The 27598-nt window shown below is 38.8% G+C and overlaps 1 protein-coding gene across 1 annotated transcript; it reads left to right on the top strand.

Annotated features, from left to right (window-relative positions):
- The first annotated feature begins 27 nt into the window (after nt 1–27).
- On the top strand, nt 28–3686 carry LOC141611614 (D-3-phosphoglycerate dehydrogenase 1, chloroplastic). The gene is made up of 5 exons (XM_074430191.1): nt 28–806; nt 1285–1661; nt 1879–1989; nt 2080–2175; nt 2760–3686. The coding sequence occupies exons 1-5, from the start codon at nt 203–205 to the stop codon at nt 3429–3431; spliced, it is 1860 nt and encodes a 619-aa protein (XP_074286292.1). The 5' UTR covers nt 28–202; the 3' UTR covers nt 3432–3686.
- Nucleotides 3687–27598: the final 23912 nt, after the last annotated feature.

The following is a 27598-nucleotide window of genomic DNA, read 5'->3' as shown; positions in this document are numbered from 1 at the left end:
CTCTCTCCCACTCTCTCGCAAAACCCCATTTCGTTATTAAAAAAAAAAAACACTAAACCCTGCTTTCCTTTCCTTTCTCTTCGACGGCGCATTTCCTCTCTCCTTATATATTCCCTCCCTCCTTTTCCTCTCCACCACCCTCTTTCCCCATTTATTTACTCTCCCCTACATTTCTCCATTATTATTCTCTTCTCCATCAAAAATGGCTGCTGCTGCTGCGACAACAACAGCATCAACCTCCTTAATCTCAACCCCATCATCCATCAAAAACAAACTCCAACCCTTGAACCCAATCTCCCAACTCTCCCTCTCCTCCAAACCAACACCCTCCTCAATCTCCCTCAAATCCACCATCCCCCACCTCCACCGCCACCTCACCCACACCTTCCGCCGCCGTCTAACCATCTCCGCCACCGCATCCTCCACCGCCAAACCCACCGTCCTCGTCGCTGAAAAACTCGGCGATGCGGGTATTGACCTTTTGAAAAAGTTCGCTAATGTCGATTGCTCGTACAATCTTACCCCTGAAGAGTTGTGCACCAAGATCTCGCTTTGCGATGCGTTGATTGTTAGGTCTGGGACGAAGGTTACTAGGGAGGTGTTTGAGTCATCTGCTGGGAGATTGAAGGTTGTTGGACGTGCTGGTGTTGGGATTGATAATGTCGATCTTTCCGCCGCCACGGAACATGGTTGTTTGGTTGTTAATGCGCCTACTGCTAATACTGTTGCCGCTGCTGAGCATGGGATTGCGCTTTTGACTGCTATGGCTAGGAATGTTGCTCAGGCTGATGCTTCTGTTAAGAAAGGTGATCCTTTGAGTAATTCAATTGTGTTTTTCTTGATTTTAATGGCGTTGTTGAATGATTTTGGTTTGGTTTCATAGATCTGTTTAGTATGACTATAATGGTAGAATTCTTCTCTTGGTTTTGTTAGTGTTTGGTTTAGATCTGGTGTCACCAATGCTGCTTACGTTTTTCGAAATATATTTTGTCGATTTCCGTGAATAATGCTGATAGATTGCCTGATCTGGTCTCTGGTGTACATCCAACCCTCATTACCCGCAATTTGACAAACTGAGATCATTTTGTTATTGTTATTGTTCTTGTTGTTGGAATTTTTGAAAAGATTTGATATATATAAGGGGATGATTTCAACGTCAAACGTGCAAAAATTAGATTACAAGGGTGCGTGTTTCGTATAATGGTTTATGCTCGTTTCATTCATGATGTGCAAGATGTCCATTTAAATGCACTGATAAAATGATTTTTGTTTGTGCCAATTTAGGGGAATGGAAGAGGAACAAATATGTGGGTGTATCCCTTGTGGGAAAGACTCTTGCGGTCATGGGGTTCGGAAAGGTTGGATCTGAGGTTGCTAGGCGTGCTAAGGGGCTTGGGATGCATGTGATTTCGCATGATCCTTATGCACCAGCAGACCGGGCAAGGGCTATTGGGGTTGAGCTTGTTTCCTTTGACGATGCTATTTCAAAGGCCGACTTCATCTCTCTTCACATGCCTCTCACCTCTACTACATCAAAGGTCTTAAATGATGATACTTTTGCTAAGATGAAGAAGGGAGTTAGAATTATTAATGTTGCTCGTGGTGGAGTTATTGATGAAGATGCTCTTGTGAGAGCTCTTGATGCAGGAATTGTTGCACAGGTAGATTTTGCATTATTGGTCATAAACTTATATGTGACGGACTTACCTGTGCTGTGAGATGAGATCATTTATCATCCATAGAGCTAATTGACGAATGCATAATACTTTGCATGATATTGTCTCATTGGATTAAATTTGGATTGGAACAACCATAATGCTTTTCTATTGTTTTTAATGGAGCACTGAGCACTGAGCAATGCAATTTTATTTGTTTCAGGCCGCACTTGATGTCTTTACCCAAGAGCCCCCAGCAAAGGACAGTAAGCTGATAATGCACGAGAATGTGACTGCAACTCCACATCTTGGTGCTAGTACTATGGAAGCACAGGTAGGGTAACTGAACTCAATTGCTCTGAAATTTTGCAATGTCTATTTTGTTCTGCTATTAGTTTTTACTAGCAATTATATTCATATACAGGAAGGAGTAGCCATTGAGGTTGCTGAGGCAGTGATAGGAGCTTTGAATGGAGAGCTTGCGTCGACTGCTGTCAATGCACCTATGGTCCCTGCTGAGGTTGGTTCACCACCTTATGCAATTGGTCTTTAGCTGATATTTGTCCTGTTCTATGTTACAACTTAGAATATTGGTCTTCTTCATTTTCATTTATCCTTCATTGGCTTTTCCTTTTACAATGACGACAATAACAAGAAGTCAACAACAAAACCTTGAGAGTATTAGACCATCTTGTCCAGATACTCAACGAGTCTTTACACTAAAATAATAATATTTTTGTTTTATTCCTTTGAACTCTCCAAAACTATCTAAAATATTAGTATGTGACTTCCATTTTTTTCACTCACAAATCACTTTTCGAAAAATCTATACCCAAGATTCAACTTTAGAATTGACAAGAATCCCTCCACTCTAACGCACATCTTGAGTCAAACTTTTGTAAGTCTGATCCTCACATGTTTTTAAGACATAACGAGCTTAGTACCTTTTGTTTTAATCCCAAAATTATTGTACAACATTATTCAGCACTGTCCCTATAAAAAACCATTATTCATCTCTGGAATTCTCATTTTCAGTATCTGCAATTTTCTCGTCAGCTTATGAGACGAATAGTTTACACTTTACATGTCAAATTTTTTCGTCAGGTCCTTGCTGAGCTAAAACCTTATGTGGAGCTTTCGGAGAAACTCGGGAGATTAGCGATCCAACTAGTAACTGGCGGGAGTGGTGTTAAATCTGTCAAAGTTGGGTATTCAACCTCAAGAGCACCTGACGATCTTGACACAAGGGTCCTACGAGCTATGATCACAAAAGGTCTTATTGAGCCTATCTCAAGCACCTTTGTGAACCTGGTAAATGCTGATTTCACTGCTAAGCAAAGGGGCATTCGTATCACAGAAGAACGGGTTCTCCTAGATGGGTCACCTGAAAGCCCACTTGAGTCTATCCAAGTCCAGATAGCCAATGTGGAATCCAAATTTGCCAGTGCTATTTCAGAGACCGGGGAGATTAGGCTCCAAGGGAGGGTCAAGGACGGAGTTCCTCATTTGACCAAGGTTGGCTCTTTTGAGGTGGATGTTAGCTTAGAGGGTAGCATTATCCTTTGTCGCCAGGTGGATCAACCTGGAATGATCGGTAGGGTTGGAAGTGTGTTGGGAGAAGAGAATGTGAATGTGAGTTTCATGAGTGTTGGCAGGTTAGCTCCGAGAACCCATGCTTTGATGGCAATTGGAGTGGATGACCAACCTAGCCCCGTTGTATTGAAGAAGATCGGGGACATCCCGGCCATTGAGGAGTTTGTGTTTCTTAAGTTATGAAATGCGGAGCAGCATTTTTATGCATGTTGAATTCTAGATTTTAGCAGCCATGGTCTAGAACACAGTTTTGAGAGAGGAATCTACGAATTCCGGCTATGAGTTTGTATTTTTAAGGGTATGAATTATGGAGTTTTAATTGGGTTGGTAGTTTTAAGTGTACTTTGTTGAATCTGAGTTTGTGACCAAGCTTTGTAAACTTGTAGTAACTCAATTACACAAGTAATAATCTTAACAGAGTATTGTTGGGACTTTCAACGGCTGTGAAATTGTTCTCAATGTTTGATGGTTCGATTGTGAGATTATCTTCTTTTCTTGAGAAACATATTTTATCTCTACTCCGTATATGGATCTTAGGTTCAACTTATTCATTTCGACTTCCTAAACTTTATGTTGGGAAAATTGGACAAATTTAACAAGTTCATAGTAGACGCATCCTTCAATATGTCGTGTTTTTGCCCAACAAACACACAAAAGGTTAAAAAAAAATACATTGGAACACGTCGTGTAGAGTGGGCAATGGCACATGTCACTTCTGATCCTTATTTTACAAAAATACTAGATTTAATGCCCGTGCAATGCACGGGTCTATTTGTATTGTTCAATCTTGTATGATGTAGTGATTAAAAAAATGTTTGTATAACCAAAACTATGTGTTACTTCGGTCGTGTGCTGTTCTTGTACTTATGATTGGATTAGTAATGTCCTTGTCAACTAATTGCAAATTTATATCTTAGTGACTAAGGACAACGATACTTTTTTTTTTTTGGTACAAAAGGCACAACGATACTTCTTTATTTAATTAAAATAGTATTGTCTCCGCTCTAATTATTTGATTAGAAATCACATATTTTTTAGAATTTTTACGTGATTCAAATCCATAATCAATAAGATTGATCGGCCCTAATTACGGATGGTTAGGAAGTTATTTTCACGTATGCATATCATAAAGATTAGAAATTTATGTATAATGTATGGAATCTAATAATAATAAGAATCTTGTACATAGATGGGTAGAAATCACATATACTTTAAATGGACGAACATCCAACATTAAAGTTGAACATCAAAAAGACAAAAATAGGGAGAGTAACAATGAGGGAAGGGGGCGAATGTTTAGATCAATGCATAATTGCATATAGTGAATGGGACGCTGATGGAGATAGCTTTTAATAATATCGGAATATTAATACACAAAATTTAATATTGAGATCCAATTTGTACTCCGTATTCTCTAAATTGGTTTATAAATATAATTGGAACGAATACTCTAATTTGAGTATTATTATAAAAAAATGATTATTTGCTGATTTAAATTTTGGAGTTTGATCTCGCAATTAGGCAAAGTATGTAGGTTTAAGAATCACTTTCGCACATTACAATTACACCTGTACCAAATGCTCCGTTGATTAGAACTTAGAAAGATACATCTTAAGTCGTACATTGATAGTCTCATTCCTAACTTTTTGTTATTAAATGTTCTCCATCAAATGCAATAGGGATAAAGTTTCATGCCTTGTTCATATGTTAGATTTGAGTAGAATCGCCCTCAAGAAGATATTTTAATAGGAGTATGAGTTTTCAGAAAAATGGTCTCTATAATATCCCTCGAAACCCCGACATCTCGATAAAAAAAAAGTTCATTAGATAAATTTTATTCGGAACAATCCGTTTTGCACCTAATTTTCAATCTTAACGGTCTCTTTCTTAGTTAACTTAGTGTTCTACTATTATGTTTATATAAGTTGCTTTCCCCGCACTTGACAAAACTAAAGTATGTGCATAAATGTGGAATGATCCATGATCACGAGAGCAATTGATATTTAATTTGTTTGGCCAACTGAACTAACTCATATTAAAGCTGAACTAAGAAGATGCGAATTGATTTGTTCATCGATTGACATATATTCAACGATTATCAATGGAATTGTAAAGACAAATGATGATGATGATGTACTACGACTTGTTAATACGAATAGAGAGTATAACTATTAACTTGATGATATACAAAAATTATAGTCATATTCTATGTCGAATACAATGATAATACAAAAACATTGTATGCATGAATCACACCAACTATAAACAAAAAAAGAGAACAATTAAGGGGAATGTTTATACTTCCAAAACATAATTTATATAGCAAAAGAGATAATTTCAGATCTTTGTCAGTTCACTGCTCATACATACCGATCCTTTCCCTACAAAAAAGTTTATACGTACCAAGCAATCCAATCACGTTGCTCCTTTTTAAAATTTAAAATCAACTACAAAGTAAAACTCGACCAATATAACCTCACTACCTCATATACCTAAAACAAAAGTAAACAATTTAATTTTAACTCCAATAGTCTACAAACGTGGGACTCAAATTTAATTTTGCTATGGGTTTGCAGATTTTGCATGCTCAATTTTTTCTTAATCTAATCGTTCTCCTTTTACCAAAAAAAAAGCCCCATGTTCTTTTGTTATATATCTTTATCTATTATCTACTCCCTCCATTTTTCTCTTTCTTCTCATTTTATTAAAATACTCCTCAAATATATTAGAGAAATGGGAAGAAATAAAACAGAAAAATGGAGGGAGTATTATTTATTATTACCGAAATGAAATAAATCATTCGAGTTTTTCACAAGGCTACATCGATAGGTCGATATATAAATGATACGAAGCAGTACACATTAAGTTTCTCATAAATATAAGTATCACATAAATAAAGCCTCACATTATACATTCATAACATTTAAAAACTACAAACCAATATCGTTCTTTTAAAAGATATACAGTTTTAAAACATCCGTTTTGTATCTCTGATTTTTAAAATTTAAAAGCTACTCATATTTTTACTTATTCTAACTAAATTAAAGTCACAACTATAAAGTTGCATCATATAATTATTTATATACATAATATTTATATAGGGCATGAAACTAATAAGAGATCTATGAATAATTCTATTTTTAGCTAGGCACTAACAACAACAATAATCTGTAATTACGACCGATAATGAACTAATAAAGAATAGAAACACCCTCTCAAGAGCAAAATCTTGTGAAGCATTCTTGACCTAAGTCTCTGCCTAATAGACTTCAAACCTGTCACCCTCGTGGCTTACCTGGTATACATGGTTTGAAGGCTATCAAGTACACCCGAGGGTTTACCCAGTGCACACCGAAGATAGCGGTTGCGGATTCCCTCGTCACCAAAAAAAAAAAAAAAAAAAATTAGAAAAACACTCAATATCAACACTGAAATCTCTCTTCTTAATATGTGAGATTCTTCTTTGTCCATTAAAAGGCTACACTCTATTCTTCCATTCAATGTTTCTAATTTGTTTCATCACGTAATAAAAGATTGTTATTGACTTAAAAGTAGCAGCAATATCATTTTTTTTGTTAATATTACGGTAAGAGACACATACGTAGATAGATTCAAAAATATCAATGCATACATAAACCTTGAATACCTTAAGAATCTCAGTTCGTTCATTGTATCTCTATATTTGATCAACATACTTTAACACAAATTCACTCAACCTTTGCATACAATATCTGCAAGAAATTAATTAAAGTTAATAATCATATTAAATTAGTACAATAGAAACAAATAGATTAAAGAAATTTTACTACAAAAATGTAAAGAAAGCAATCCTAAGCAATACCATACACAATCAACTACAAAAGTAACAAAAATAATAAACTAAAAAATAGAATAGAATAAACATGTATGACAACAAAAAAAAGAAAATAAATTTTCTTTTATAGAGAAGTGAGGTGAACAATTTCACCTCAAATACTATCAGCAAAACAATTGATCACGTTGAAGAGTTGGAATACTATTGCAATTCATATGCTCATAAGTATATCGCCAAATTCATACGAAGTATATTAGTGTCTGTCCTCTATTATTTGCCAATATTTAATTAGCTTAATATAATTATCGGTAAGTGAATTTATTAATAAAAATTAAAATAGCGTTTTGAAAAAGTTGGATTCTTTATAATCGCTTGAAAAAAGCTTCCTTTAATAATATAGATAGATAGATATTTTGTCCAACCTCGTAGGCACTAATAAAAAGGCCATTTTAAGAGTATTAAAGAACACATGCATAAGCATAATGAAACTATGAAACTAATCAAGTCTTGATTCTTCCAACTCAATCTGAGACAGTCGAAAAATGCAATCCAATATTTGAATTCACTATATTCCGGCTTGTATATTCTTGTGTTTAGTGGCGAATTTAGGATTTATGGAATGGGGGTGTTTAGTAAAAGTTATAGCATAAAAAACACCGAAACTCAAATTAGGCCCGTCCCTAACATTTCGGGGGCCTTATGCAATATTTAAAAAATAGCCATTTAAACAATAAGTTATATTAATATATAATTTTTAATTAATACTTGATAAATGCTAAAACAATAATCTGATAATGGAGAGCGGTAGCAAGGCTCACCGAAGTACTTATTTTTAAATATGATTACGGTTCTTTAAAATATCACTATATTATTATTGTCATGGTGGTTGGATGAAGGTAAATATGATTACGGTTCTTTAAAATATCACTATATTATTATGGTCATGGTGGTTAGATGAAGGTAAATTGCAAATAAGTTGATGCAAGTTCGATCCTTCCTAACAACAGTACAACACCCTCAATTGATTTTTAATATGCAAATTTAAAAATAAAAGTAAAAAATGCAATTGTTGGGACTCGAACTCAGGTTGTCTAGAAGATGGGTGATTGTTCTACCACTACACCAATTAATCAGAATCTAATCACACAATTATAGATATGTCTTTTATTTCTAGGATTAATGGGGGTAAGGGTTCACCCCCATCACTCCCTATAAATCCGCCTCTGCTTGTGTTTCAACTCACTTCACATACTCAAAGTTGAAATGATAAGATTCGATGAGATCCACCCTAATTGCACATATTCATAGTGCCTAGTGAGGTTGAATAAAACTTATTTTAGCAAAATGAGAATCAAAAGAGACACATACATAGTTGGTTCCTCTCTCTCTCTCTAGAATTCCCGTCTTTCCAAAAAAACCCAAAAAAACCCTAATTTTCTCTTGAGCCGCTGCCTCCCCTAATTACACACTACCCCTCGTTTTCCCCTACCCTTCGTCGGCGTTAGGCTCTTTCCATGGCCTAACTCCGGCGATGTTCATGCCTTTCCTCGCTTTCAACCCGTTAGCAGTGATCTCCTCTTCTCTGACGGTTTTTGATTTTGTCTCGGTGGTCCGCTGGATGCGACGGCTTGCCTTCCCGGTGATCTGTTGACGACCTTTCGTCCGTTCCCCTGTCCTGTCGTCGAAGCTTGGCATGCAACCCCTCCGCTCATTCCCCCGGTTCGATCTGTTTGGCCTCGTTTGTGTCGGTCTTGCTGTTGGTTCGATCGGCTTTCGGCTGGCTAAGATTAGGTCTCCCTCTGTCGGTCCCGTCACTCCGTCTCCTTGTCCTGTCACTGCCGTTCCCGTTTCCATTCCAGAGGTGATCCCCCCATTTCCCCCACTTCTGGGATGACTTGCTTTTTTTATTTGTCCGTCTGCGTCGATGAGCATAGCTCATCTGCTTGAATTTCTGTTGCTTTTTGTGGTCGCGTCTTGGGTCAGATTTGGTGATCCCCCCATTCCCCCACCTATCGATCCTAAGTCCTCTACCACCTATGTCGGTTTAGTTCTGTTTTGGGCTTGTTGCTTGTGTGGCGGTGGTCCTGGGAGGAGTCGTCTGGTGAATCGGGTCTCGTTTGTGTGTCTGTCTGGTTTTTTTTATGGTGAGTTGTCCTCTCGGTGGGGTTGGTGCATGCATGCGGACGGTCCTGGGGGGGGGGGGGGGAGGGGGGGGAGGGGTTCGTTTGATTTCGGGTGTCTTGGCGCCTCTTTAGGATCTGGTTTTTGATGAGCTGGTTGTGCCTTTGTGGTTTGGTTGGTGTGGTCGTCTTTTTTTGGTGTCGGAGTGAGATCAAGGTTACTTGGGTATCTCTTTGGTTGGATTTAGGCGTGATGGGTATGGTGGAGTCGGGTTTTGGGTAGTGTCGTTGGTTGGGCCGGATGCGGTGGTTTCCGTTTCTAGCTGATGATGCTTTCTTCTTGTTGTTGGTTGTCTTCTTTGTTTATTTTAAAAATAAATTCCCTTTGGTTATGGGTTTCATGTCCCTTAATCTTTAAGGTGAATCGTAGGGTCGTGTTTTCTGTTCTTATGGGGGTTATGATAAGCTGTCGTTTTTCGTCCGTTCTTCTTCGCATGGTGGATTCTTTGAAGTGTTGGTCCTGATACGTGCATTTTATATAGTCTTTTTAGGCCTTTTATGCACGTATTTCTTTGCTATTCTCGTAGTTTTATGCTACGAAATGCCCCGAATATTCTACTTTGGTTTGTTTTGCTTTATTTGCAGGAATGGACCCGGAAGTGGTAGATTCGAGCCTTTTAGCGTCCGTTCAGCATGCATTTGGAGGAAGAGTGAATTTGGAGCTGAAAATATTGCTGTTGCGAGATGCGTGAAGCCATTTCGGGAGCTAAATAACCAAGTCAAAGCTAAAACTAACGACACAAGTAGCTGTTGAAGTCAGATAACACTCGATCGAGAGCTTTTCTGGTCGATCGAGTGCTTTTGGACGGAAGAAGACCTCGATCGAGTACAGTTTATGCTCGATCGAAAATGTTCTTTTTAAGGTTTGCTCGATCGAGTGGTTATTTCACTCGATCGAGAGGTTTGGGCTTAATTCTGCTCGATCGAGTTGTTTCAAAAGGCTCGATCGAGTAACTTTATATTGGGCTCGAGCTTTTTCGCTTTAATTCGTTATTAGGTCAAATAAAATCCTATTTCTTATAAATAGGAACAAACGGACGATAGATACATTACTTTTCTCTCTTCTACTGTTGAATGCTTCCTTTCTCTACTTTTCCGGATTTTAATTAGTAAACTTCTCTTCTCTTTATTCTCTCTTTAATTTACGATGTTATTTCCTTCTTCTTCTTCTTCTTCTGCCTTTATTTTATTTACTATGTCTAGCTAATTACCCTGCTAGGATTTAGGGGAGTCGATGAATCGTTGTTAATTGCTAATTAGGTTACAGATCTCTCGTTGTTGTTGTGTCTATGTTGTTAATCACTGCTTAAATTATATCTAGCTAATTTAATCGATGCACTTAGCCTTTTTAACCTTGGTAAGCCTTGACCTAGAAGGTTGGAAGGGGTGAGACCCGCAGTGAACAATAGGATGCTTTAGTGAGGGCGGAAGCTAAGCTAATAGTATTTTAGGGCGAGTTGAGACCAGAAAGAGATATTCGTTGCCTCTTAGACCGACACAATTAACTGATCTGTGACCTTAGCTGCAATTAAATGACATTCATTGATGACCCGACAATCCTAGTTTTCTCTCTTTCTTGTTAATCCCTCTTGTCCTTAATTCTCTTGTTTTAATCTCCCTTAGTTTAGTTTATACAACTCAAACCCCCCAACTATGACCTTAGACAGACTGAGTTGACAAGTAGATAGTGACCGCCTCCCTGTGGAGATCGACCCTACTTACCGCTGACTTCTGTTAGTAGTATCTAGGTATTTATTTTTGGTACTGAAACGACAGTATCAAATTTTGGCGTTGTTGCCGGGGAGGCAACTACTTATTTGCTTGTTTATTTTTGTCTGTTTTTAGCCTCAAGGGATTTATCCCTTGAGGGCGTTCTCATCTTTTTCTTTAGTGCTGTTTTGATAGGTCCTACAGGTCCTACCTAGACAGTTCTAGGTAAAAGATCATCAAAGGGAAGGCTTGCGTACCTTTGACCTCCCACCTATGTTCCATTCTATGGCACAGCAGGTGGTTTACTGTGGGAGATGTGGTGCTGCTGGTAGAGTTGGCATAAAGGGCCGCGGGCCGGTGGGCGGCACGGCCAGGCACGGCGCACGGCACGGCACGGCCCGGCCCAACGAGAAAATTGAGGAAGCACGAGCACGGCACGACTGGGCTTGAGACGGGCTCCGGCGCGATTTTTTTCAAAAATTCGTGCCTAGGCACGGCACGGCCCAGGCACGGTGGAGCCCGGCACGCACCAGGCACGACGGGCTTGGCACGGCCCGGCACGAAGAGTGGCCCGTTGATTATTATTTATTAAACAAAAAGTACATTAATATTTAATAAAATATATATTTAAAATATTAATCATCATTTATTAAACAAAAAGTACATTCATATTTAATAAAATATATATTTAAACCATTAATCATCATTTATTAAACAAAAAGTATTAAAAATATATCAATTATATAACGTTTTTTTTAAATAAAAAAATATTAAGGCACATGGGCCGGCCCACGGACAAGGCACGAAAAGCCCATGGGCCAGGCACGGCCCGAGCAAGAAAATGGTCGTGCCTTGAGCGGGCCGCGGCGTAGGTTTGGATCAGTGGGCCTGGCACGGCACGGCCCGAGGAGCCCAATATCCGTGCCTGGGCCGGGCCAATTTTGGGGGAAGGCACGACGGGCCGGCCCAGCACGACCCATTGCCTACTCTAGCTGCTGGGCACAATGCAGCTGTTTGCTTAGCGGGAAATGACAAGGTTTATGCGTTCAAGCAGCGTAGACCAGCTAGTCATTCCTATGTAGTTGTGTCGCCACATCTACCTTATCAACGAGGGTATCAAAAGCCTCCGTTTGTCTGGCCACCGCCGCAACAAGCTCCTCCTCCTGATAAGTAGAAAGAAGAGATTGCTGAACTGAAATCTTTGGTGAAGGCGCTCGCGCTCCAATTACAGGAGCATGATAGCCTTAATTACGCTCAAATTAATGAGCTCGAGTCTGAAATAGCTCAGTTAGCTGCTGAGATGAACTTTAGGCACGCTGAGAGTGGTCTTTCCCATGAAGAACCCGAGTTGACTATTGGTATTGATGATCCATATGACTCGGAGTACAAAAGTCAATCTGAAAACGAAGCTTCATGCGAAGATTTTTGCGTTGTACATCAACTTGTACTCGATCGAAATGATTATAGCGGTCGATCGAGTGAAATACCAGAGGAAATGTTCTATCGAACAGATTATACCACTCGATCGAACAACTGTTTTGAGGAAGTTCTCGAGCGAGCTGTTTCATTTACTTGATCGAGTAAAATTCAGGAGGGAAGCTCTCGATCGAGTACTATTTTTACTCGATCGACTAGTTTGGCCATAGAGAGCAATGCAACGTCATCTTGGTTCATCTTAGATGATAATTTTGACAATGACAATGGTTACGGTGAATCTCCCCTTTTCAAAGCCGAGCTGGATGCGCTTGAGGCTGCGATTTACGGGACGGAACCCACAGAGGAGGGTAACGAGAAGACAGCTGAGTCGGTGATTGCTCCTAGCACGGAAGAGGTAATATATTCTTTTGTCAATGATTCCGACTGTGAGAGCAACCCACCTGAGGTAGTTAGCGATAATTTCATTGTTGTTAGTATTAATAGCACGCTATCTCATATGACTCCTATTTTTTCTTCTTCCGATGCTCTACCTCCTCCCAGTTGGACAAGTAATTTAACAGTTTTCACCATACTTGTCATCGTAAATTTGTTAATCTGAAACGGTACCCAAGATTATTACTAATTGCTCCTGAGCTCCTATATTTTGTGGATAAATTTAGGAGTTGTCATAGAAAATTTGTTAGACTTAAACGATTGAACATACTATTTTCCTATGTTGCTGTTATACTGTGGTGCTACCTACAGTTTTGTGTAGCACATGCGCAACTATTTGATCGGTTGCTACGCGCTTTGAGCTGTTTTGACCAGGCTAAATTAGAGAGGCTCGAAGAAAAGAAGGTCGAGCTGGGACCTGTCTGAAACTAGCGCTACCCGGGAGGCAACCCGAAGTTTTATTTTTAGTGGTTTTTTTCAAACATTATTAGTTGTGTGTAATAAATGGTTTTCATACCATAGACTGGATCGGCTAAGTTTGTTTTGTTAGTTTTGCAGGCTGTTTTATTGCGTCTTTGCAGGAGTCTATTGAGGATGGCTCGATCGAGTGCTTTTTGTACTCGATCGAACCATTTTGCTGCTGTTTCTACTCAATCGAGTATATATTCTTCTCAATCGAGTGCTTGCAAAGGAAGAACCTTCGATCGAGAGCCCTTCTTCCTCGATCGAGCTGTTTTAGATGCCCACGTCACTCGATCGAGTAATCTACTCTCTCGATCGAGTGCTTTTGCTTGGATTAGCTTCATGTGACGATGTTTTGCAGCTATTAGCGACCTCCCACGTTGATGGCTGGTTTGGGGAGGTCCATATTCGCGTATTTTTGTGAGTTTTCCGCATCCCCACTCTCTCCTTTTTAGTTTGCATTTCCTTTCCCTATTTCCGGGTACAATGAGGACATTGTACGGTTTGGTTTGGGGAGGTTATGCATCCATATCTATGTCTGCATGTTGTTTTTATTGCATTTTTGTTATCACGTTTAATTTCCGTTTTCATTGTTGTTTATTTTCATAAAATTCAAAAATCTCATAAAAATAGAAAAAATTCTATAAAATCAAAAAAAATCACGTTTACTTTTGCATATAGGTTGAGTCGGAATGGTGGATTTCAATGATGATATTGCATTGCAATTGTCTTTTTGCTTAAGCCTTGCATAAATTAATATCTTTTAGCTTTGTCTTTTGCATAATCTACGAGTTAATGTTAAAATTTAGTTGAACGAATAGACTTGACCTGAAAATTTTGCCAAACTACTTATAATTTCTGAGGATTTAGAGCCTTATAACTGGTGACATTCATGACCGGTTTCATGTAGGTTTGTGATTAGTTACTCCTTGCATAACATGTATCAATAATTTGCATATATATGAAATTCAATTGCTTTTTGCCTGCATACATTCGGGTTAGTGGTTGGTGTCACATGCAGGGAGGCGCTTACAATATCCCTTTCTCTCATTTTTACCCATTTAACTCCACATTAGCCAAATTTGCCTTTTTACCCTTAACTACATCCCAAATTTAGCCTGCCTTGTCAAGCTAGTTTAGTGTATGTTTTTGCGGTGTATATTTTATTTAACCAAGTTTGGTTTATATTGCATCGTTCTAGAGTTGGTAGAAAAGGAAGGAGGATGAAATTGAAAAAAAAAAAAAATTGAAAAATGAAAGAAGAACATAAAACAGAAAAAAAAAATTGAAAAAAAATGGAAAAATGTTTGTTGACGGTTTCACTCCTATGCTTTATTTATATCTATTGAGGAGTATGTTCAGTTTGGTTTGGTGAGTTTTGATGCCAAATGAAGGGCACATGTGCTTAATTCTATAATTGCGTAAGAATCGGATGTTGTTATTTGATTCTATTTAGGTATTAGCTTGGCCGCCTATACCTCCACATTCCCAAAAATGTTTTGCCTTTCCTTACCCATTGCCTCACTTTACCATACTTTTGTAAGCCCTCGGCTGTGACATACCTTGCTTGGTTGGAATGTATGTGTGGTGATTGGAATTGTCTATCATACGAGTTGCATGCATGTTTATGTGGGCCGTAGTTTAGGTGAGCAACTATATTTCTTATTCTTTCTCTCTTACATTCATATGTTCACCCTTTGCTTCATGAGAGAAGAGTGACCCGTGAGAGTCCAATTTTAAAGTTCTTGCAAGTTCGACGGTTTAGCTTTATTATAGATATCTTACAACTCGTTTGCATTTGACTGTTTTGCTACTAGTGTTAGTTTGCTTGCATTAAATCGGTTTAAGTGGGAATTTGTAGCTAGCTCTGAGTTTTCATATCCGTTCCATTAGTTTGAATTTAGTTTACTCGAGGACGAGTAAAGGTTTGGTTTGGGGAGATTTGATACGTGCATTTTATATAGTCTTTTTAGGCCTCTTTATGCACGTATTTCTTTGCTATTCTCGTAGTTTTATGCTACGAAATGCCCCGAATATTCTACTTTGATTTATTTTAATTTATTTGCAAGAATGAACCCGGAAGTGGTAGATTCGAGCCTTTTATCGCTCGTTTAGCATGCATTTGGAGGAAGAGTGAATTTGGAGCGGAAAATATTGCTGTTGCGGGATGCGTGAAGCCATTTCGGGAGCTAAATAACCAAGTCAAAGCTAAAACTAATGAAACAAGTAGCTGCTGAAGTCAGATAACACTCGATCGAGAGCTTTTCTGGTCGATCGAGTGCTTTTGGATGGAAGAAGACCTCGATCGAGTACAATTTATGCTCGATCGAAAATGTTCTTTTTAAGGTTTGCTCGATCGAGTGGTTATTTCACTCGATCGAGAGGTTTGGGCTTAATTCTGCTCGATCGAGTTGTTTCAAAAGGCTCGATCGAGTAACTTTCTATTGGGCTCAGGCTTTTTCGCTTTAATTCGTTATTAGGTCAAATAAAATCCTATTTCTTATAAATAGGAACGAAAGGACGATAGATACATTACTTTTATCTCTTCTACTGTTGAATGCTTCCTTTCTCTACTTTTCCGGATTTTAATTAGTAAACTTCTCTTCTCTTTATTCTCTCTTTAATTTACGATGTTATTTCCTTCTTCTTCTTCTGCCTTTATTTTATTTACTATGTCTAGCTAATTACCCTGCTAGGATTTAGGGGAGTCGTGAATCGTTGTTAATTGCTAATTAGGTTACATATCTCTCGTTGTTGTTTTGTCTATGTTGTTAATCACTGCTTAAATTGTATCTAGCTAATTGAATCGATGCACTTAGCCTTTTTAACCTTGGTAAGACTTGACCTAGACCGGAAGGTTGGAAGGGGTGAGACCCGCAGTGAACAATAGGATGCTTTAGTGAGGGCGGAAGCTAAGCTAATAGTATTTTAGGACGAATTGAGACCGGAAGGAGATATTCGTTGCCCCTTAGACCGACACAATTGACTGATCTGTGACATTAGTTGCAATTAACTGACATTCATTGATGACCCGACAATCCTAGTTTTCTCTCTTTCTTGTTAATCCCTCTTATCCTTAATTCTCTTGTTTTAATCTCCCTTAGTTTAGTTTATACAACTCAAACCCCCAACTGTGACCTTAGACAGACCGAGTTGACAAGTAGATAGTGACCGCCTCCCTGTGGAGATCGACCCTACTTACCGCTGACTTCTGTTAGTAGTATCTAGGTATTTATTTTTGGTACTGAAATGACGGTATCAGGTCCTTTGGTCAAAAGAGTCGATTTCTAAGGCGTAGGAGTTTTAGCTCCATTGATGGCAGACTTTGTCGCCTTGCTCATCTCCTTTTCTTTCTTCGCTCTTTTCGTAAGAGCGGAAGTACACCTTGTCATTGCCTCTCTGCGGCTCGTTGGCATCGATATCTTCTAGTTGTCAAGTGTGCGAATGAAGTTGCTTCGGTTGTTCGTGGCCTATCCTCCACCCTTTTCCATCCTATCATCGAGGAGTTTGCTTATCGTCATGTTGTAGTTTCAGATTTAAATTTTCATTATGTTTGTCTTAGGTATGGCTTTGTTGTGCCAGACTTAGTTGTAGGTTATCTGGTGCTACCTAGTCGAGTAGCTTACGTTGTTACTTGTAGAACATTTTAAGTTGTTCTCCTGTCGTTGTCAAAAAAAAAAAAAGACACGTACACACTGCATACATGACGTGTTTGAATGTTGTATTTTCATCAACCTCTTGTGTGTTTATTAGGTAAAACCATATGACATATCGAAAAATGCACCCCAAAATTTGAATTCACTATAATCCGATTTGTATTTTTTTTTTATTAGGTAATAAAACTAGATTGATCATCTAAGGTAGGACCAATCTATCTCATCCTTTCGAATGATAGAGGTAAGTTGAAGTCACTGGCTTTCAAACCACCTCGAAAGAGTTGGACATGAATGTCCAATAGAAGCCATAAAGTCGGCAACTTTGTTGGCTTCACAAAAGCAATGTTTAATTATCACTTCATCAAAGAATTGAAGATCTAATTTTACTTCCTTGATAATACTAGAAATTTCCCAATGAATTTGCCAAGTACTACGAATTGAGTTGATAACACATAAATTATCACCTTCTACCATTAACTTCGAGATTCCTAAGTATTTAGCTGCTAAAATGCCTTCTTTTAAAGCGAGAGTTTCGGCAACAAGAATACTATTAAATCCGCACTTTTTCGCTCCTAGAAAAATGACTTTACCACTATGATCTCTTATAGTATATCCTAGAGCAGCTTTATTACCATCTATTTTTGATCCGTCAGAATTTAGCTTTAGAAACCCATTTTTTGGTTTCTCCCACCAAATTTCTTCCTTACTAGTAGTATTTCTAATTGACACGTCTTTATCAGGATTGTTAAGATCCTTATGTCTAGTCTCATTCCACATCTTGATGTTATTATTACATAAAAGGATAATTTTGCTAATATTAAAATGAACATCATTAAAAATAATGTCATTTTTATGGAACAATGCATTCCACCAAATAAATACAATATTAATGAAATCGGCTTTTGGAATTAAAATTTTAAGATGATTAAGTTTCTTTATAAAGCTCTGACTCGCAATATTATCGTATACTGCCAAAAAATTGTTAAAGCTAATGATATTCATGTCTTGTATATTCTTGTGTTAAACACGCTTTACGCACTCAAAGGTGTAATTATCCGATGCAATGTGAATATGTGATCCACCCTAGTCCGTAAACGCATATATACATAACTGTCTCATCTTATCTATATAAAACAAAAACATTTCAAGTATTCTCCTTAAACCATGTCATTATTACATACATGTTTTTATTTTTATTTTTTTTTTAAGTAAATGTGGGACCCACGGGAAAAAAATCTGGATTTAATTGCTCAAAACCTCCATGTTTTAGTTTTATACGTAAATATTTACGTTTATGTTTCTACATGTAAATATTAGTGAAGAATAACGAATAATGAATAATCTAAAATGTAAAAAATTCGGCCCAAAATTTTACTATTAACTTACACCAACTGTTAAAAATTCAGTCCAAGTTTTTACTACAATAATAAATTACAATAACAATTAAAATAAAGTACGAAAAAATACATCAACTGATAACAATCAATATTGTTACAAAAATAGTAAGTACCAAATTTAAGTATAAATTAAACGTAAATGGACTAAGAAATTAAAGAACAATATACTAGAATTTCCTTTTTAAAAAATAAAAAAATAAGCTATTATCTAATAAATATATTCAGTAGGATATAATTTTTTTATATGACATGCATATTGATTTATATACATTGCATTTAATATACTCTATATCATGTTTTAATACTGAATTTTTGCAGTGTTTTAACCTATTATAATTATAAAAGAAATAGAGTATAAAATATTCATGTATTTTGGTTAATATTTATTAATTGTTAATTATTTACAACAATGTTCTTAAAAATATAACCGTGCAATTTTGCACGGGTTAAAACTAGTACTCGATTAAAATGACCTCATTGATAAATTTACGGAATTACTCTTTCAAATACTTCAATTATTCATCTAAATTAGTATATATCACACAAGCAATATCGATATTGTTAATTAAATTACACAGTTTTGTTATCGATTGAATTAATTTAATATGTTTGTTCATTAGGGTTGTACAACATATTAGGCTTGATTTTCAATTAAAGGGTGTTAATGGGGAGATGATGGTGGTGGAATAAACCAATTAACAGCCTTAAACAAACAATCAACATGTTTTTTTGGCAACAGTAAATAAAGGATGCAATTATATAATGTTAGGGCAAAGTACACCCTTATTACACTCGTAATTAAACATCACTAAGGTACAAATATTAAACACTAGCAAAAGACAAAGTTGGGTAGTGACATCAAGTTGGTGGAGTACGAAATAGTGGGCGCGAGCCTCCTTATCCATGTCTTGCAAGCGGCTAACATCTCTTGAAATCCTCCGATGCATGCGAGTTGCGGAGTGATGAGGGCGTGGTGTACTTACGCCACAAAAGCGTAGAAAAGAAAGATGGATAACAAACAACAACGGCCTGTTTCCGATGGAGCGTGAACTCCTACACCAAGACAAACGAACTCTACAATCACACGAACGTCGGATCAATAAACCCAGCATGCACACAAACCACATCAAAAGACTCCCCACGACCAATCTTCTGTCCATAATTGCTTTAAGGCACCGTCTATTGACGAATCCAACTCGAACCAGACTCAAATCTTCCATTAAGGATTTAGGAAGGGCAGTAATCCTGCAAGAGTACTGTAATACTACGGTTTTATGAGCCTCTGGGTACTCTATCGAGTGGGTCTTACTCCGTCGAGTAAGGGTGTTTTGGTTTTTAAAATAGTGTTCTGTCTGTAGGGTACTCGATCGAGTAGGGGGCACTCGATCGAGTACGTTAGTTACTCGATCGAGTGGCTCGGTTTACGGGTAATGTTTTGTCGGGTTTTGTTAATAATGCGAATAGGTATATATAACTTTCCGTCATCATCATTAACACTTTTATTAAACCTAATCACTTCAAAAGAGATTTTAAACTATGTTCTTCGCATCTTTCGCATTATTGACAAATCTCGGAGCTAGAGAGGTCGGAATTCATCATCCTTTAATTCTTGTGATCCTTGCGTCGAGGGTAAGATCTATATACCGATTTTATAGTATTTTATTAAGTTTGTTTAAACCCTAATTTGGGGGTTTAGGGGTTTTGTTAGTTTTTATGATTGTTAGTAATTATGTGATCATATGTTAGGAGGAGGATTTGTAGAGGAGGCTTTTTGATAACAGCTGTTGAGATCGTCTGATTGTAATGCATTCCAGGTAGGGTTTCCCTACTCAGTATTAGTCACATGATGTGTTGGTTGTGATTTGTGATTGTTGAGTTTTACTGTACGAGTGTTGTGACATTTGTTGGGTTTGAATGCTGATTAGTAGTTGTGATTGATTGTATCCGTCTGTGTTCTTCGGGGTGCGTCCCTGGCTGAGTGAAGTCACTTGCGGAAGTGGCTTCACGCCCATGATTCGCCTTATGTGGAACCCGCCACAGAAGGGATGTGCACATTAATGGATTTGGGTTTATCGCTCGACGGAGATGAGCGGGGCTTAGGTGGGAACGGCTGCGGTCCCCCACTGGCGGCGAGAAGTAACCTATTGCGATAGGTGCTCTGGCAGGGCTACACACTTTATTTTATAGTCAGTATTGTCGAGTTGGTGATGGAGTTCGGGGTATATCTGTGACGATTGAGCTGTGTTGTGTGTTGTTTTATTGAGTTATGTAAATTGTGTGATTAGTACTGACCCCGTTTAATTGTTTTAAAAACTGTGGTGATCCATTCGGGGATGGTGAGCAGTTGTTGAGCAGGTATGAGTCGAGATACATGGGATAGCTGGGATATATCACCATCAGATGATAGAGTCTTCCGCTGTAGTTTTGATAGTTTTTAGACAGTTGTTTTGAGATTATGTAAGCCGTATTTTGGCCGTTGGTTTTGGATTGTATTTACTCACTTAAACTTTATACTATTTAAATGTTGTTTCTTTATTGTCTTTTGATTATCATTGCCTCGGGAAACCGAGATGGTGACAGCTTTATACCTGAGTGGTCCTGGTAAGGCACTTGGAGTTTGGGGGTGTCACAAAGTGGTATCAGAGCGACGATCCTGAAACCTGTAACTAATGAACATAGGGAGTCAAATAAAATGAACCCGGGGTAAAGGTTGTAGGAGCTAATGAAAAGGCTTGGGAGACATCCTAAAGTCGTGAACTCGCCCTACAATTTTGAACCGGTCACATGGGGGGTATATATCAGAGTCGTATGTGTTGTCTTTTGGTTTGTATGAGTATGTAACGATATACATTGAGAATCATTGAATGTTGGAAGTAGAGAATTGAAATTGTGGTTGCAAAATCGGTGAATTATGTTTATATGTTGATTTGAATAAAGAAGCATGATGGTTGTTTATAATGTAGCACCTGATAACATGAAGTAGATTATTTTGTTGATTATATGAGAAATTGCGTAAATTTGCATGCGTAGTTGTAATTATAATGTTGAGATAATAATGAATGCATAGTACGTTGGGATATGTGAGATAACATGCGGGTAGTATTCACGAGTCTGCATGACTCGATCGAGTGGGGGGCACTCGATCGATTGGGTGAGCTACTCGATCGAGTGGGTCTGACTCGATCGAGTGGGTATTTGACGTTTTTATGATCATAAACGTGTTTTTGGGTACTCGATCGAGTAGGGGGCACTCGATCGAGTAGCTTGTCAGCTCGATCGAGTAGGTTAGAGATCAGAAGGTCTGTTTTGGATCTGGAGTCGGGGTACTCGATCGAGTACGTGGGGGCACTCGATCGAGTAGCCTCCACTCGATCGAGTAGGTTTGGGCACTCGATCGAGTGGGTTCTGTGCAGGTTGTTTTCGTGTTTTGAGTTATAGTATGTATGTTTATATCTACTCTTTTCTTATATATAGTTTCAAGATGCCGCCAAAGAAAACCACCTTGTATGCGAGAGCTGAGAGCATGAACGTTGACGACATAGTTAAGATGTTGGAGCATCAAGATGCTCTTACGGAGGCCCTTAAGAGAGTGGGGAAAGATAAGGAGGTTGATCACTCAAAGATCAGTCTTTACATAGCGAGATTTAACCCAAAAGAGTATAAGGGGACCGGGGAGCCAATTCTTGTTGACAATTGGCATCGTGAGATGGAGAACATTCTGGATCTGGTACATTGTCCTGATGAAATGAAAGTAGAACAAGCTGCGTTCTACTTGAGGGAAGCGGCTGGTGAGTGGTGGGATAAGGTGAAGGTGGGTGCTAGGGAGATGTATGTGAAGCAGGGTCTGCCTGCTATTGTTGGGAAATGTGTCCTCGACAATAGTGCGATCACATGATTTAATATCATAATTAAATCTTATATTAAGAATGCGTAAGGGATGATTCTTTATATAGTCGACTGATCGTCATTTATCGGTAATGATTGGCTAACTAGAGTTTGACATTACTGTCGTGTGACGGTGATGGTAAGTTGATCCCTTTAGGTCACACCTATAGGATGAGGCCCAAATAGATATTTAATTAATTGTATGCGATACAGATTAGTTAATTCCTTAATTATGGGAGTGCAATTTTATGTCTTATTATAATATGATTAAATAAGATTTAATTTAGTAATTAAGTGTTAAATTACTAAATTAGTTGAGGTATTATATAAGTTTAGAGGTAGAGGTAATTAGTTATTTAAAGTTACAAGAAGTTGTAATTTTAACTAACTAGTAATTATGAGACCCATTATATGTTGATATAATGGTAGTATACTAATCAAAAAGTGGAGTGTATATTATATTATTAATTGTAATATTTAAGTGTTAAATGATTACATTAATAATTAATTATGTAAGATAGTTAAACATATGACTTATAAGCATTTGTGGAACAAATGACAAAAGGCAAAAAAGGACCAAAATGGGTCTATATTTTCGGCCAAATGAAGAGAACAAAAGATGCTCTTTTGTCTTTTGTTTGTGTTGATTAAAGTGTGATTGTGACACATCACACAAGCTTTATTCATACTACATCTTACATATATGTTCCCTACACTCTACCTACACTAAACAAATGAGTAAAAACAAATGGAAAAGATTCTTCCCCATGCTAAAGGCCACCGGTTTTTGGCTCTTCAAATAGAGCATTAGTTGCTCATTTTTCCATGTTATTCTTTGCTTGTTTTTCTCTCTAATTTTCCCTCACATGCAATTGCTAAAAACTCTCACAAATACTAATACACTCAATCTATTACTAGAGGTAGTAATACTAGAAATATTAGTATTATTAAGGTTACATTTCTACTACATATCTAGTTAATATTAGTAGGAATTTTTGGGATTAATCTTGGGTGCAACTTTTTGGAGTGTCTTCTATACTTGGAGTCTTTGGGGGATCATCCAACACATTAAGCTCAAGAACAAGTGAAGGAAGGTGACCTTACTTGTGCCCAATATTTCGAACCAAGCAACAATGTAAGGGACATTGTTTTTCTTATAAATCTTTCATTTTGTTATGCATGCACTAGATCTAAAGAACATATAATTAACAAGTTAATTAGTTCACTATTATAGGAGTCTAATAATAGGTATATGAACCTAACAACTATACCTTGGGAAGAGTTCCTGAGGGCTATGAGGAGAGAGTTTGTACCTGAGCATGTGAGGAGTAAGCTGGGGGAGGAGTTTGATGGGTTCAGGATGACATCTGATATGTCGGTAGCTGAGTATTACCGGCAGTTCAATGATAAGTCTAGGTATGCTGAGGACATGGGGTTGAGTGATGAGAACTTAGCGTTGAGGTTTGAGAAGGGGTTGACCCCCAGGATTATGGAAAAGTTACCCGTGGGAATCCTTACTGATGTTAAGGAAGCTTATGAGAGAGCTGGGAGAGCTGAGAGGTTGGTGGAGATGGCCCGGGAGAGGGGAGGTGAGAAAAGAAAGGTTGATAGGGAGGGTGGTGGCCAATCTAATTACAAGAAAGGCAACCACAATCAGGCTAGAGCGTTTTCTTCTGGCTCGGAGTTCAGTGATGGGGCTTCCTTTTGGCGTGGTCGTAGAAGCGGTAGTGGTATTTGGGGGATGACCTACTTTGGTTGTGGCGGTATAGGCCACAAGAGACATGAGTGCACGAGTGTACCGGGAGCTTTTCAGAGATCGGCTCAGGGGAGCTATTCTCAGGGTCTGGCGCAGAGTTATGCGAGCAACAGGCCAGCTGGATCATGGAACAACCGGTGAGGTCAGAGCAACCAGGGTGGAGGTAACCGCAATGGCGGTAATTCTTATCAGAAACCAGTTACGAACAACAACAACAATCAGGGGTTGGGTGCTAAGCCGACTACTTCAGCCAGTACTGTCCAGGGAGGTGGACAGAAGAGCAGTGGAAAGCTATATATGATGGAAAAGAAAGCAGCTGAGGACGACGCACATGTTATCACTGGTACCTTTCTTGTTAACGATATTCATACCTTTGTTTTGTTTGATTCAGGGGCGTCTCAGTCGTTTGTATCTTTGAGTCATGTTAAATGGTTGGGTCTGAGGTATACGAGTCTGTAAGTGAGCAAGCTTTTATACCTTCGGGTGAGTCTGTATCATGTGGGAGGTTGTATAGGGATGTATCTATAATAGTTGGGCAAGTTGATCTACCTGTAGACTTGCTAGAGTTTCCTTTAGACGGTTTTGAGATGATAGTCGGGATGGATTGGTTAGGAAAGTACAAAGCTAAGATAGACTGTCATCAAAAGAAAGTGTCTTTAAGAGGTCCTAAGGGCGTTAGTGTGTCTTATCGTGGGTTTGTGGTCAAACCCAAAGTTAAGTTGATTGCAGCTGTGACCTTAAAGTCTTATCTGAGGAAGGGGTGCCCGTTGATCTTGTGCCATGTGAGAGATGACCGGATAGAGAGTCCGACAGTTGATCAGATACCAGTGGTGGGTGAGTTTTCAGATGTCTTTCCATAGGAGATTCCGGGGTTGCCGCCGAAGAATGAGATAAATTTCACGGTTGAGCTGAAACCGGGGACGGAGCCGATCTCTAAGGCACCGTACCGGATGGGTCATAAGGAGTTGGAGGAGCTCAGGAAACAGTTAGATGATCTGATAGAGAAGGGATACATTAGACCTAGTGTATCACCGTGGAGAGCACCAGTTCTTTTCGTGAAGAAGAAAGATGGGAGCTTGAGGTTGTGTATAGATTACAGGGAGCTGAACCGAGTGACGGTGAAGAACAAGTATCCTTTGCTAAGGATAGATGACCTGTTTGATCAGTTGAGTGGCGCATCAGTCTTTTCCAAGATTGATTTGAGGTCGGGATACCATCAGGTGAAGATTAGAGAGGTGGACATACCAAAGACAGCTTTCACGTCGAGGTATGGCCATTATGAGTATGTGGTGATGCCTTTTGGGTTATCTAATGCACCGGCTGTGTTTATGGATTTGATGAACAGAGTTTTCAGTCAATTTCTGGACAAGTTTGTGGTGGTTTTTATCGATGACATCTTAGTCTATTCCAAGACTAAGGAGGAACATGAGGAGCATCTGAGGATTGTGTTGAAGACCTTGAGGGAGCACGAGTTATATGCTAAGTTGTCCAAGTGTGAGTTCTGGTTAGAGAAAGTTGCTTTTCTGGGGTATGTGATCTCTAAGGACGGGGTAGCTGTAGATCCGGCAAAGATTGAGGTAGTGACCAAGTGGGAAGCACCAAAGAATGTTGCTGAGATCAGGAGTTTCTTGGGTTTAGTTGGATATTACAGACGGTTCGTGAAGGATTTCTCCAAGATTGCTAGACCTATGACAGCGCTGATGAGGAAAGAGAACAGGTTTCGTTGGGATGAGAGTTGTGATACGGCGTTCCAAACATTAAAGGAGCGTTTGACCACAGCTTCTATCTTAGCATTGCCTGAAGGGAGTGAGAACTTTGAGGTTTATACATATGCCTCAAAGAATGGGTTGAGATGTGTGTTGATGCAAAACGGTAAAGTGATTGCCTATGCTTCTAGGCAATTGAAGCCTTATGAGGAGAATTATCCTACACACGATCTAGAGTTGGGTGCAGTGGTGTTTGCTCTCAAGATTTGGAGACATTACCTTTATGGGGCGACCTTTAAGGTATTTTCGGATCAAAAGAGTCTCAAGTACATCTTCACTCAAAAGGAGTTGAACATGAGATAGAGGAGGTGGATGGAGCTGATTGGCGATTATGACATGGATATTATCTACCATGAAGGGAAATCCAATGTTGTTACTGATGCTTTGAGCAGGAAGAGTGTACATTCTTTATGTACAGCTTTATCTTTGATGAGGTTGAGAGACTAGGTGGGGAAGTTTGGGATACATATGATGCAGAGAGGGGATGCCATGAGAGATGACAGTGCAGTCTGATCTTTATGATGATATTCGAGGTAAACAGGCTTTAGATCCTAAGATGGTGGAGTGGAGAGCTAGAGTAGAGAAAGGGACAGTGTCTAGATTCTCTATTCATTCAGATGGTAGTTTGAGGTTTGATGGGAGGTGGTGTGTCCCTAATGATGAGGAGCTGAAAAAGACAATCATGACAGAGGCACATTGTACGCCATATTCAGTGCATCTAGGTGGTGACAAGCTATACAAGGATTTAAAGAACACATTCTGGTGGCCTGGGATGAAGAAAGAGACAGCTGAGTTTGTGGCCCGTTGTTTGACATGCCAAAGAGTTAAAGAGGAACAACGACGACCACAAGGTAAGATTCAGTCTTTAGAGGTACATGAATGGATGTAGGAATCCATTTCTATGGATTTTATCGTGGGTTTGCCAAAGAGTCAACAGGGTAACAACATGATATGGGTAATAGTGGATCGACTGACCAAGTCAGCTCATTTTGTGCCAATGAAAGATACATGGACCAAGGCACAATTAGCTTTGGCTTATCGGAAGCATGTGTTGAGATTGCATGGAGTGCCTAAGGACATAGTATCTGACATAGATGCGAGATTTATCTAAAGGTTTTGGAAAGAGTTGCAGGAATCTTTGGGAACGACTTTGAAGATGAGTACAATATTTCATCCTGTGACAGACGGTCAGACTGAGAGAACAATCAAGACTCTTGAGGATATGTTACGAGCGTGTGTGATGGATTTTGGTGGTAGCTAGGAGCAGAGATTTGATTTGATTGAGTTTTCTTACAACAACAGTTATCACACAAGTATTGGCATGACACCGTTTGAGGCTTTATATGGGAGGAGATGTCGGAGTCCGATTTGTTGGGACGACAGTGGTGAGGCAGTGGTTGTAGGACCAGAGATGGTACAGGAGATGGTTGAGCAGATTAAGATGATTAGGGAAAGGATGAGAGCGGCTCAGGATAGGCAAAAGAGTTATGCAGATCTTCATCGCAGGGATATAGAGTTTCAGGTTGGGGACAATGTTCTTCTGAAAGTGTCTCCTATGCGTGGGGTTATGCGATTTGGGAAGAAAGGCAAGTTGAGTCAGAAGTTCATAAGGCCTTATGAGATCTTAGACCGGGTTGGAGAGGTTGCTTATCATTTGGCTTTACCAGCTGCGGAAGTATGTGAGTGACCCATCACATGTGTTTCATATATCTCAGCTGCGGAAGTATGTGAGTGACCCATCACATGTGTTAGAGGCAGATAGCATAGAGCTAGATGAGTCCTTGTCTTATCTTGAGGTGCCTAAGCAGATTCTTGACCGGAAGGTTAGGAAGACTAGGAGTGGTGAGACAGTTTT

Source organism: Silene latifolia, chromosome 11 (genome assembly GCF_048544455.1).
Source record: "Silene latifolia isolate original U9 population chromosome 11, ASM4854445v1, whole genome shotgun sequence".
In the NCBI taxonomy this organism is placed as follows: Eukaryota; Viridiplantae; Streptophyta; class Magnoliopsida; order Caryophyllales; family Caryophyllaceae; genus Silene; species Silene latifolia.
The sequence above is the reverse complement of the archived record's forward strand: the minus strand, read 5'-3'. Positions and strand labels throughout refer to the sequence as shown.

What these genes read in the sequence shown, in the direction of transcription:
- LOC141611614 (XM_074430191.1), top strand. Translation starts at nt 203, where the DNA reads ATGGCTGCTGCTGCTGCGACAACAACAGCATCAACCTCCTTAATCTCA. An exon ending in ATGCAGGAATTGTTGCACAG is followed by an intron (nt 1,662 to 1,878) that starts GTAGATTTTGCA and finishes TATTTGTTTCAG; the next exon opens with GCCGCACTTGATGTCTTTAC. An exon ending in CTAGTACTATGGAAGCACAG is followed by an intron (nt 1,990 to 2,079) that starts GTAGGGTAACTG and finishes ATTCATATACAG; the next exon opens with GAAGGAGTAGCCATTGAGGT.